Consider the following 13793-nt stretch of genomic DNA (forward strand, 5'->3'; position numbering starts at 1 on the left):
TTAATGATAGGCCCATACATAATGCAGTCACCGAAATGACATATTATGTATTAGGTTATTAGTTCACTGCGACAGAGTTTGAGTTAACCTCATGTGTGAAGGGCAAACCTGTTCACACTGTGACTTACATAATTACTGTCCTTATTATGACTGAAGGTTGCATAATATTGGATTGGCATCCTCGGGTGTAAACAGAGGATGAGGCTGCATATTATAAAAATAGTGAGTCAAAAGAAAATTATTTCCTGAATTTTTCTGGTAAGGAGACTCAGTCAAAATCAATTAGATGTCAAATTTGATATGGGAATGTCAAATTATTAAATTAAATTATTACCTTTTTAGTTTGACTTTATGACTTTATTTACAGTATCTTGAATACTCTGGATCACAACAAGGCTACGATGAATATGACTCCCGGTAGGCAATACATTTACTTGTACATTTACTATTCTGAAGGACAATTTGAGTATTTCCATTCTGTTCTACTTTCTGCTCCTACTCCACAATATCTCAAAGAGAAATATTGTACTTTTTTTTCTCCATTATTAGCAGGTGTAGTTATTCTTACATTGGGAAAGTACATTACAAATTACATTTCACATCGGGAAACCACTGGACTAAACTAGTTGTTTATAAAGTAGTTAAAGCTGTCTCCATCTAAACCAGCTACAGGTGTATGCATCAGTTTAACAATCTAATACTTAGACATATGTACTACTCACTCACAGTGGCCATTTTTCTGCACAATTGGTACTTTTACTTTGATACTTTAAACACATTTTTCTAATAATACCTACTGACTTTTGATTAAGTAGAATTCTGATTGCAGGACTTTTACCTGTAACTGGGAATTTAGCATAAATATTGTACCAGCACTTTTACTTAACATGTGATTCAGATCTTTACCTGATGCTTTGATTTTAGGTTAGGATCTGAATACTTCCTCCACAACTGCCAGTAGATCAGTCTACTGTCTACAGCAGGGATGGGCATGCACTGACAGTCTGCAGGTTTTCATCCCCTGCTGAGGTGATGTGTGGTTGACTACCTCTGGTCCACAGCTCCCTCTGCAGCACAGGTGGATCCAAATACCACTGTCCAACGTGCTGAACCTGGGACCCCCATTATCTCTTCGGGCACCCAGAAAGTGACCAGTGTTCTAGAGCTGAAATTATAGTTGATTGATCAATTAGTAAATTAACAGAATTAATTGGCAAGTCATTCTTCATGCAAAAATGCGTAAAGAAATTCCAGCTTCACCAATGTGATTATTTATGTATTTTAGGGGGTTTTGACTGTTAGTCGGACAAACTAAGCAATCTGAATAACAAACTCTTTTGATATTTATTCACAGACCAGCCAACTGATTATTAAAGAAAATCACTATCAGATGTATTGATAATGAAAATAATTAAATCAAAACAGACATACTGTAGATTACAGTTTTCCCGTGATGGAACAGTACAACCCTGACCCTGGTTTTCTGTGTTTTAATTACTTGACATGTAAAAAAAAAAAAAATAGAAGCAGTTTAATAGATCACAATTCAGAGCAAATAAGCAGAATCTAAACTACAATAACTCAGGCCTTAAAGCTAGATTTTGATACAAAGATTTTTGTTCATTTAGAAGATGGCTGATATTGTGTTTTCTGACAAATTTGCAATTAATCAAAATATGTTGATCCAAACAATAGAGAGTAAACTTGGGGCTTTTGGGGCATTTGGGGGTTTGGGTCCTTTGCCAGCTTTGTCTGACATACAAACCTACACCAGACATCACTGTTATTTACTGTTGTCATAATCACTGTGGTTTTGTTCTTGTCTGTGCAGGTGCAGACTCAGACCACAGTATATTTCTACATCAAATATGTCCCATCAGGACTGATCAGGAGGGAAAGGAGGAGCATGTCTTTTTTTAATCCTGGTCTGTCGTAAACATTTTCCAAACTGTAGCCAAACAACGTAAAACCAACCTTACGCTTCAATAATTAATCTGGCGCTGAATAAATAATTGAAATATACGCGTCAATCAGCTGCGGGCGTCGGAAAAAAACATATCAGGAGCTCCTGTGTTCGACCAATAGGAGAGAGAGCTTCCACACTCCCTGCTGAGTTTCAGCCAATCAGAGTTACACTTCCTCCATTTCCTGTTGTGGACTCGGGAGTTGGACGGAGCATTCCTCTGGTCCAGAATGTGAATTAAATACCACTGTCGGTATGAGCATGAATGACTTCTCTCTCCCGCTGCGAGACGTGTTGCACACGACGGAGCCTCACGTGTAAGTAAATATTAATGTCTATGAACACGTCTGAAGGTTAGCTGACAGCTGCCTGTTCCCTGAAGATGTAAACAGCTTATAGCCGACTTTGCGGCATAAGAGTCCATATCAGTTTTCTTGTTTGGTCACTCTACGTGCCATGCAAAACCCTCCTGGTCGCCTCTAGTTGTTATTTCACGTGCGTTTTGAATCTGTCCCAGCATGGGCCTCGGTGGAGAGGGCAGGTATCGGCTGTTGCACCTGATGTCATGACGCGTCTGTTGATATTCCCTTGACAACCGCGGATCGGATACCAATATTCAGGTACAGACTGGTGTCTGAGCTCACACTGAGGCGCCTGTGTGTGTGTGTGTGTGTGTGTGTGTGTGTGTGTGTGTGTGTGAAGCCCCACTGCGGAGTATACTGTAAGTCACTGAACATTTATTCTAGAAAACTGCAGTCCTACTAAACTGTGCAGCCTGATGTAAATTTACTCCAGCTTCCCCTCTCTGTCTTTACAGTCATTTGTTCAGGTTAATAGAATTCAGGATTAACGGTCAGGTTTAGATCAAATAATCGCACATTTCTCACCAGGGAGTTAAATAAAGGCCTGTGTTTAAGGATAGCGGTAGCCGAGGCACAGTGACAGTCAATACTGTAGCGGATTAGTATCAGTCGACAAAGTAAAGGTCAAGCTAACTAGTCAGAATAAAAATAAGACTTCCGGTCAGTGATTTCAAATTAAAACTATTGGCACCAACTAATGTCCGTAAGGGGGAAAAAAAAAACAGAATTGCAAGACAAAAGTTACAACCTTGATGTAAATGTTTTGTTAAATGTATTCTAAGGAATCAGGTGAGAAACCTGAGAATAAAGTCAGTACTTTATTTTTGTATTTTAATTCTGCAGAGAGTTAAACACATGAATAGCAATTCCACTGATAAAAATTTGTTTCCCCTATTTTGTCTAATTTTTCCCTCCATCTCAGGAAGTCCCCCTCCCACTCACAACTCTTTGAGGCAAAATGCAAACTGGCAACCTGAATTTTAAGTCAGACGTTTGAGAATAAAGTTCTGACTTAATTCTCATTCAGAATGTAATTTCTGAATTCACAAAATGAATTAAAATTCAGAGCCATGACTAAATTCACATTTTTTTCATGATGTTACTCACCTCCTCACATGTGTATTTTTCTTACAGCTCAAATTACTTTTATTATAATTGTGATGCAAACTACCAGAGTGGGACATCCAGCCTTTACTTATGACTGTACTTCAGGATATCAATAAGGCTGAAGTACATAGAGTCATAAAATACATAGTAGACAGCTTGGAAGGATGAGTGCTATCTTACTGTCTCTGTTCAGGGGCCATCATGCCCATCACGCTGCTGTGGGCCGTGGATGTGTACGGCAGGGTGTACAGCCTCTCCACAGCTGGCCAGCGCTGGGAGCGTGCGGACGACATGCTGCTGGAGCTGAAGCGCGTCACTGCGGGGAAGGGGCGCTGCTGGGGCATCGGCTGTGACCACCACGTTTACCTCAACATGATGCCCAGTGAGACCCCCATCCGCTACCGAGAGGAGACCTATGAAAATCAGGTCAGCCCAATAACCTGTACGTTGCTATGCTGAACATTTTAATAGCTGTATGACATTAATGCTAAAGTGCTGCTTGTGTGAGTCTCCAGAGGTGGAACCCAGTCGACGGCTTCACTGACACACTGCTGCCCACCGACCGCTGGCCGTGGAGTGATGTGACCGGGATGAATCCTCAACCGCTCCACAGCTTCCAGTTGCCCTCCCGCAGCTGGGAGTGGGAGGGAGACTGGTATGTGGATCAGACCTGTGGAGGAGAACCCAGCCAGACTGGGGTGAGAAAGAACACATATCCTCATGAGCACATAGACACACTTCTCTTCATTTATTTCCTGCCGACGGTCTTTTTGATTTCCTTTTAATTTTGACTGTTGAAATATAAAAGCTCTGTCTCTCTTCAGGGCTGGGAGTATGCGGTCGATTTCCCGGCCAACTTCTCCCCAGACAAGAAATGGAATTCCTGTGTTCGTCGTAGGCGCTGGATCCGCTACAGGAGATACATCGCACAAGGCACTTGGGCCAAGGTTTGGTCGCTCTCTTTTTCTGTGTATACCTGTAACATCCTGTGAGCGTCACTGTCCAAAGCTCAGTGTAGAGTGGGTGACCACCGGTGAGACTGAGATTCGAGCTAAGTTGCTGTCCCTCTGCAGATCCCTTTGGACAATCCAAGGAAACCTCCGCTACCACTCTGTGACATCAGCTGTGGTGGGTGGGAGATGAGCGACCAGTCTGGAAGGTATCCCTACCTCTGGGGTGTGTCCCAACAAGGACAGGTCAGTCAACTCTACCCACACTTGGAGCAACATTTCTTTTATTGATTTAGGGAAGGATTATATGCTCCACTGTGGTTTTGAAAATTTGCAGCATCTTTATCCTCTAGGGACAACACTTTATTTCTATGTTTGCCAACACCTAATGCGAACATATTGTGCCCCGAGATAACACATTGTTGTTTATACAAAAAGTAGCTTTTCATTGCTCGACATGAGGACAAAGGCAGTGTGTGTAAGTCACTGTCAGGCACTGTAAAAACAGGCTACTTATCTGCTTTAAGTGAAGTTCATTTCTAAGTTTTGGCCACAAGGGGGCAGCATGACCTCATGTGATTTTCACAGTCACACTTGAAGGTACATGCATGTACTTGCATTTTTTTTTTAAAGAATACTATTAAAATAGAGCATGTTAAATAAAAATAAACCATACCCTGCTCAGTCTATTGTTGTGACTATTTGTCCCCTTATAGGTGTGGTTCAGGGAGGGCATCCACCCACGGGTGCCAGAGGGCTCCAGCTGGGAGGAGGTAGAAGTGCCCAAGGAGGTGGCTCAGTTGTCATGTGGTCCTGGAGACCTGCTGTGGGCTTTACTCTGGGATGGGAACCTGCTGGTCCGTACGGGCCTCAGCCTGGACAGTCCCACCGGTCAGCAGCCACTGCAGTTCACATTTGAACATAATGCTATCACATTCAATAATGACAGTTTCCTTATATTTGGTCTGGTTTTTTGTAGTTGTTGTGTGAGTAAACACTTGGTGTTTTCAATCAGGCACATCATGGGTAGAGGTGGAATCACCAGGGAAAGAGGTTGAAGCCCTTCATGTGGCTGTTGGAGTCAGTGTGGTCTGGGTGGTCACTAAAGACTACAAGGTGAATCAATACTTCTCACACATGTGTAGCTGTTGTACAGCTGTGGTTCATTATGGTGGTAACATATCTCTATCTGTGCTGTGTGTGTGTGTGTGTGTGTGTGTGTGGGTCAAGGTGTGGTTCAGGCGTGGTGTGAACTCCCACAATCCCTGTGGCTCTGGCTGGATTAGCATCGGAGGAGAGATGATGATGGTGGATGTAGGACTCAATGATCAGGTAATATATTCCTTTGAATATGTAATTCAGGAGAATTCAACTGAATAATCTAATGATATTATAAGATGCGTATAATGTGGATTCAACAATGAATTTATTACTACTGAGGAAAAAAAACCTCATACTCACACATGTACAAGTCTCCAGTGCTAACTGAAACACTAAAAGGAGGTGAAGTAAAGCTTGATTTAATGAAAATATAATGAGACCACAACATTTCAATGCATTGGAAACAAGAGAGATAGTAGATACTTCATAGATTTAGAGTTTTTGAAATGAATATAACTTGACTTTAGCATTTCAGCCTTTTTGTCTCCTTTGAACCTTACTGTAGCCAGCTTCCACTCCAGCCAGCTTCTGTACTTCCCCTCTGACGGATTCACTTTGCCCCCTCTTTGGATCTGGTTTCAGGACAATCCAGATCGGGGCTGGGGTCAGGGTCAGGGTGGGGGAGGCTTCAGTCTGTATCTCACTGCTGAGGACTTTGCTAGCACTGCAAACTCAACATCCCCCCCCCGGCTCCACACTTCCCCCCCAAGCCCCTAAGCCCTTCTACCTCTAGCCTCTAGCCGTGCCCTGCGGCTGCCCTGTAACACGAGTACAGCCAGCCGTTCCAGCCAATGCCCCAGCAGTAGCACCTCAGGCCCAGCCTTATATATCCCCAACTATATTCCTACTGGCCTGACATATGGGAGACTCCCTAATTAGAAGCTGGCCAAGCCATCGTCATCATATCCCATATTTCATATTTCAGGGGCAGCAATTATGGATGTGGCTTGTGTGAGGTGGCAGGGGCCAGCGTTACAGTATATGGCCTTATAAAGTAACAGTTGCTTGTGTCCTACTAGTGCCTCTGATGCATATTTAAAGAGCAAATAAAAGTTTTATTCCATTTAATTTGACATTTACTAGGTATTCCGCCACAGTTATCATATTAAGACTATATGTTCTTGCTAAATTTCTTTAATATGATATATCACGACTGGTGTGTCGGTGTGCACATTATTTCACGTTTGTTTTTCTACGTTGTTTTCTTCCACTTTTCTTTCTCTTGTCTGTCAGGTGTGGGCAGTTGGTGAGGATCGCGGCCTGTATTTCAGAATGGGTGTAACGCCGTCTGAACCAAGTGGGAATGGCTGGATTCCTGTTTCTGCCCAATGGGGCAACAGTAAAGAGGTTATTCCACCTAGGTCTGTATAAATCATTGAGCTGAATCTTTGACACATGAAGCACAATCTTTGTATACAGATACCTGTATGTGCTTTTTATAATGACACTGACTCCTATATACACTGCGTTTTTTTTCTGTTCTGTCCATATGTTTAATAGAGACGACTGTGAGTTCAGCGGCCAACTGACAGAGGCCTCACAAGGTTCAGTTCTGAGCTGCACTGACTCAGACTCAGAGTTGGGTCCTTCTGACCCGCAAAACAGCACTAATGACACCCCAGTCCTGGAGGCAGCAGGCCCCCTCTGTAGTTCCCTTAGGAGGAGCTGACACTCTTACACCTCCCCTGGAGGCAGAGGACGCCCCCTCAGCCCCCCAGCAGGATGCCCCCAAACCCTTCATCCCTGCCAGCGACAGCTTCATCAACAGCCTGGTTTCAGACCGCGACAAGGCTTCCACATCGCAACCGACCATCACAGAGATACCGCAGGAGGAGGTCGAGGAACTGTCCCCGGCGCCTATACTCCCGACCCCCGAGGCTGTGGGCCAAGACGTCCCCTGGATGAACGTGGACCTGGAGGGGGCAGAGGCGGCTCGAAGTGCACAGGCGGCGGGGGCTTCGCTGGGTGATGGTGGTGTTGCTGCTACGTACGCACTGGGGACTCTGGAGACCTCTCATGGTGTTGGGGAAGAGGACGGCCCAGTGTGGACCTGGATCTCCGGTGGAGGCTGCGATGTGGATGCAAGCTCACAGATCAGCTGGCTCAGTCCTGCAGGTACAGTGTCAGCCAGTGAGCAGTGACTTTAAGATTCATTCACTCACAATTTAAAAGTTAAAGAAATGAAAAATTCACTGTAACATTTATTTGAATGTCAGTTTATACCTATATATGTGTTATTTGAATGTGTGTGTGTGTTTCAGTTGTTGCATCTGTATAGATAAACTGTGTGTGTTACCTCCATGGTCATCTGTCTGTCACATATCTGATTTGTATGTCTGTCTGTCAGGTCCTCTCACCAGCTCTCTGTCACTGACCCCAGTTCAGTCGGCAGCCTGGAGCGAGCAACAGCAGCAGCAGGAGCACAAAGAGGAGATCAGCAAGAAACCACTGGAGAGAAGCAACGTAAGATTGGTTTAACACTTCTCTTTAACTAATTTCCTCTCATGTCACATTCATCATCCCTTCACACATACGTGGTCCCATCTCTGTCCCGTTTCCCTCTCCAGTCGGTGTGGGTGCGAAAAGGTGCGTTGCGCTGGTGGAGGGACTGCAAGCCTCAGCGCTGGGTGGATGTGGGTGTTGCTCTGGAGCAGTCCACCAAGTCTGATGGCAGGAAGGACAGCATTTTCTTTGTCTATTACACACAGTATGATGAGAAAAAGGTTGGTTTTGTTGCTAAGTTATGACACATGTGACACAGCTATCACATAACTGTCCACTCACAGCTGTCTTTTGTTCCCTTTCACTCCCTGTCTCTTTATTTCAGTACCTTCATGTGTTTATAAATGAAGTGACGGCGCTGGTTCCAGTGCTCAGGGACTGCCACTATGCCTTTGCTGTGTACACAGCCCAAAGGACCAAACAGAGGTGGCCTCTGGTCCTGGCGGCACAAACTGAAAAGGACATGAATGACTGGGTAGAGCAAACAGATCATACAACAAACACTAATGTGCAGAGTGTAGCTAAAGCCCACTGCTGATCGTATTCCCTGTCGTTTCTCTGTCTCTTCTCTTTGACCAGTTGTGCCTGTTGTCTGACTGTTGCTGCGAGTGTCGGGGGATCACAGGTCCCCCATCCAGACAGGCCCTGTGGTCCACCACCTCAAAGGGAGACATCATGGTCCACGAGCCATCCTTCTCCCTGGAGGCTCCTGCAAACACACTGGCCTGTGACCTCATGTGAGACTGACATCGAAGAGAAGATGTTATATTTCTTTTCACTCTCTTTCTCATAGTCTTGACCTGGTTTCCCTTCATCTTTTTTTAATTTGTTCACATTGATTTAGCCCTGCTACATGCCAATTAACACGTTGCTAACATGCTAACCTACTGCTCTGCCTGGTGAAAGTATTATTTGTGCTGCTAATGTGCCAGTCTCTTTCATACTGTGTGTGGCAGCTCTTTGTCCTCCATGTGTGCTAACAATAATAATGCTGAGTGCTTCCGCTGTATGGTGCTGCAGGTTCTGGCGCCAGGTCCCGGGACACCTGCGCTGTGTAGAGTCTAACAGTCTGGGGCTGGTGTGGGGCATCGGGTGGGACGGCACCGCTTGGGTCTACAGCGGGCGCTATGGGCAACAGCCCACCCCGGGTAAACCTGCCCCTGTAGACATCTACTCATTTATATGTTTTATCCCCAATCTGAAAAAGAATTCAGATACCATCCACACATTTAGACTCCCCTCCCTGATACTGAACCTTTGAACTATTATGTTATCAGCAGCAACAAAACTTCAAAATCAGTGTAACATTTAATTTCAATAACTAACTTGTAAACAGAAGAGAGAGAGAATCAATGTACAATCTTGTTGCTAACAGCTTGTAGTTTGGTGTGCAGTTGCTTGAGCATGGTTTGAAAATCTACAGTCTGTTGCAGCTGTAGAGACACGTATGCACACAGATGTATAACCACTTATGTGCTTTCTTTACATTTTGTGTCCATGTTTGTGTTTGCTGCAGGAGATGCTGTTCAGATGCACCAGCAGACTGATGTCAGGAGTGTACATGTGTATGAGAATCAAAGATGGAACCCTATGACAGGATATACAGACAAGTAGGAACATTTCATCTTTTACACTCTATAATAAAGTCTTTGTAGTTGATCTTGATCTTTGAGGTCGTGCTCAGTCGGCCAGGCTGTCTTGTTAAAGGCATTTTTGTTTTCGGCTCACTTCTCCAGAGGGCTTCCTACAGACCGCCCCATGTGGAGTGATGAAAGCGGGCTGAAAGAGTGCACCAAAGGCAACACACACCCTCCCTCTCCTCAGTGGTCCTGGGTAGGTGGTATTCTGAGGTTAAAACCCAGTCAGAAATCCTCTTGCACACACATTTCATCTTATTCTTATTATATTTTATTTCACCACCAGCTAATTCTCTGCCATCACTCTGTGTTTCAGGTGTCAGAGTGGTCTGTGGACTACAATGTCCCTGGAGGAACAGACAAAGAAGGCTGGCAGTACGCTGCAGACTTCCCCGTGTATGTAACACACTTTCTAAGGACTCAAAGGAAAAAAACTGCATTGTTAGAAAGAGGTGTACAATTCATCTCATTTCTCTCTCTCCTTCTACAGGACATTTCATGGCCACAAAACCATGAAAGACTTTGTCAGGCGCAGAAGATGGACGAGGTAGTCACACTCACTCACGTGACACATTTCTGTGGTTTGCAATTCCCAGTTTTCTGCAGTATCAAAATGATCGTGTGTTCTACATACAGGAAGTGTAAGATCACACTGAGAGGTCCATGGCAGCAGGTCCCACCCATCCCACTCAGTGACATCTCTCTTATGCCGTGTCTGGCCCAGAGCAGGATGGAGCAGGTCCCAGTCTGGGCCCTCAGTGATAAGGGAGACGTCCTGTGTCGGCTGGGAGTCAGCCCCCAAAACCCAGCGGTGAGGAACAAGTAGACGAGACTTATGAGTGCAGCAGGAAAAGATGAACTCCCTATATTGCTAATAACACCACTTTCTAACTCTGGCACGTGTGGTCTTACAGGGCAGCTCCTGGCTACATGTAGGCACAGATCAGCCCTTTAAGTCCATCTCCATCGGCGGAGCCAACCAGGTGTGGGCCATCGCCAAGGATGGAGCTGTGTTCTACAGAGGATCGGTGTCCCAGCAAAACCCTGCAGGTAAGTTTAGGATGTGAAACTCACTGTCAGTATTCCAATGTATCATGTCTGTAGGACAAAATGTCAAATATACGTGACAGGGAGGACAGATAAAGGCTCAGTGTCCAGTAACATACCCAGTAATGGTCTAAATGAAGCCAGAGCTCCAATGCTGTTGTCCCTCTGCAGGTGAATGCTGGTACCACATCCCCTCTCCTCCAAGGCAGACCCTCAGACAGCTGTCTGTGGGCCGGACCTCTGTCTTCGCTGTGGATGAAAACAGTGAGTAGCATATTTTTAATCCCTTTGAAGTCAGAGAACACGAGCAAATAAAATGGCAAATAAACTCCTTTTAATGTCATGTAGGTAACTTGTGGTACAGGCAGGGCCTCACCCCCAGCTATCCTCAGGGCTCCGCCTGGGAGCTCATCTCTAACAACGTCACCAAGGTTTCTGTGGGACCGCTGGACCAGGTCAGTGCGGAGCAGACAGGAAGTGGGGTCGTGAAATCAGTTTGAGGTTACTCTGAAAAGGTGGTATTTAATGAAGCCATTAGAAACATATAACCTCAGAAAGCCAGGATGCAGTGAGACTGGTCAAAAGACGAGTTTTAAGAGGTACTGAATGAATGGCTGGCATTCGGCTCAGTGCTCTTGTTCTCTTCAGGTGTGGATCATAGCAGACGGGGTTCCAGGTTTCCCCACTGAGACTGCAGGCGCTGTCTGCCACAGGCTGGGGGTGGGACCCATGCAACCCAAGGGCCAGTCCTGGGACTATGGTATAGGGGTGAGTGCATAATCATTAAACTTAGACCCTTCAATTCACATTTCATGAGCAATATGAAATGAAAAAAGAAAACATATACTTTTGTTGACTTCATCCAATAATTAGCATAGGGTCACTGCTACATTGTTTATGTTGAAATAATATTGTTGGCACTCAAGGGATTAAAATAAAGGATGTGAGACATGCTTAAAGAATAAGGCTAGTGTTATTCCATATTTTTCTTATTGTCATCAAATCCAATTACTCTCAGACTTCTTCAGTATGCCTGAGCCTGAGCCAACTGGTTGCTATGGAAGACGTAAATCTTTACAAACAGCTCACAAATGTATAGTTTCACTTCTTAAGGAAGCTCAGTCATTTCCTTGAAAAAAGCTGGGCGCTGTAGTCTTTATCAAATATCACTCAAAAAGAAGCAAATGATACATTTGTTGTGGACAATTTTCAGCAGAGGACTAATGCATGTTTGCTGCTCTATTGAGTATTTTCAGCAGCAGGACAGTATTGAGTACATAGGATCCACTCAACATAATAAAGGAACACATCACCTCACTGTGGCTCACTGATGTGATTTTAAGCTCTGAATACACAGTCTGTGTTTGTTAGTAGAATTCCAGTGTATTGTTGCCTTGTTAGTGCCCTCTGGTGTATAAGTTAAGTAACATGCAAGTAAGTTAGTAAGTCACTGTCATTTTTGTGTTTTTGAATTCCAGGGAGGATGGGAGCACATCAGTGTGAGGGGGAACTCAGCTGAGGCTCCTCGCCCCCCCCACCCTCCACCCGTTGGATCCCCACGCAGCCCATTCCCCATGCGGCCTCCAACACAAGTGAACGGGAACGCTGTGGGTGTGTAGCACCGCCCCCACACACACACACCCCACCCCCAACCCCTCCATCTCCTACTCCCCCTGCCCTGTTTGTGCCTGGATCTACAGTACATTTGACTCCCACAGGCTCTTATCCCTTCATGTAAAGGGAATGCACAATTGCACCACTGAGTTTATATTGTATACTTTGGTTGGATCTGACTCTCGATCGATGGATGAATGTTAACTCCCCGGCTTGTTCCCCACGACAGAAGCACAAGGGGAACTCAACAGCATTTATGCAGGATGGATCTTGTGGGATAAAAATTTCAAAGTGAGTGCATGTGTTTGCTCTTACTAGGCTTTGGCTACTGGGTGTTTTGGGATCTAGCAATAGCTTTTATTCTTAGATAAAATATTCTGTGAAAACCTAAGAGGGTGAGACTTCCAGTAAATAAAGGGCTAAGGCTTGGGTACCAAACTAACTCATTTTCAAACATACTTATGATCCCACTGTAGCCGATATTATCTTGGTTTCTAGAATCTTGATTTGTTTGTTTTTTGTGTCTGATTTGCCTGTCATACATTTGCATGTGATTTAAATTATTTATTTACTATGCATTTGTTGAATTTAGTTTCTCCACGTTTTGGCCTGTTACATGTTTGCAATAGAGTGTTCTTCGCCCCCGTCGCTACAACAAGCCTTCCTAATGCTGAGGGCTTTTTCAAAAGGACCGGCAAAACTTTAAGATATTCATACTGTATGAAAATATACTGCTCTTTGATTACAAGTGACTGCAATGGAAAAATATAAAACATTGAGTCCACATCACCAGATAATACCTCTCTATCCTCCTGCAATAAGGACAAGTTTTTCCTGTTAGTATTGTACCCATCCACACAACTGCTATGACCGTGACTGTTGAAACTGCACAGCAGGTCTGAATGTCACCATGACCAGACATTCATCTTACAAGGGCATTGAAATATGAAATAAAAGTCTAAAAACATTGCAACATGTTCTGACATCATTTCACAATAGGTTTGGAAAATTAACTGACAGCACTTGACAGTATGTGGGCAAACTGCAGTGAATTTAATTGAATTAATTTGACTGTGAGAAAATGACTAACGTATCTGGATTTAAGAGCCCTTCCAAACATGTTCATATATAAAAATATTCTGCTTTGAATAATAATTTGTATCATGTGGTTTTTCCACAAAAAAAGTTCAATTCACTCCTTTACAGAAAAAAAACAAATATATGAATATCCAAAATCTTCATTTTCATAAGTTGAACTGCTGGAAACAAGATATTCCCTGCTTCACTGTAAAGCATGTGTGTGTGCACTGGGCGTTTCCACGTAACATTCACATACACATATCAAACTCAGATTTTAATGGTGGGAGTGGAGAAACATTCTCCCTTCAGCAGTCTTTTAGCGCCCAACTCATTCCAAAGCAGCAATATGAAAAATGCATTTTTTATTTCA

General features: G+C 44.1%; 1 protein-coding gene across 1 annotated transcript; it reads left to right on the forward strand.

Annotated features, from left to right (window-relative positions):
* Positions 1-1821: 1821 nt before the first annotated feature.
* Positions 1822-13311, forward strand: tecpr1b (tectonin beta-propeller repeat containing 1b). The gene is given in 26 exon segments (XM_051073707.1): positions 1822-2280; positions 3626-3858; positions 3948-4130; positions 4257-4379; positions 4506-4628; positions 5099-5273; positions 5398-5498; positions 5613-5714; positions 6777-6904; positions 7044-7179; positions 7181-7658; positions 7891-8006; positions 8111-8266; positions 8371-8520; positions 8625-8782; positions 9066-9193; positions 9562-9655; positions 9782-9878; positions 9999-10078; positions 10173-10229; positions 10319-10493; positions 10597-10732; positions 10901-10993; positions 11078-11184; positions 11378-11497; positions 12208-13311. Coding segments are annotated over 26 exon segments (3642 nt in total). The 5' UTR covers positions 1822-2228; the 3' UTR covers positions 12349-13311.
* Positions 13312-13793: the final 482 nt, after the last annotated feature.

This window comes from Lates calcarifer, linkage group LG11 (assembly GCF_001640805.2).
Source record: "Lates calcarifer isolate ASB-BC8 linkage group LG11, TLL_Latcal_v3, whole genome shotgun sequence".
Lineage (NCBI taxonomy): Eukaryota > Metazoa > Chordata > Actinopteri > Centropomidae > Lates > Lates calcarifer.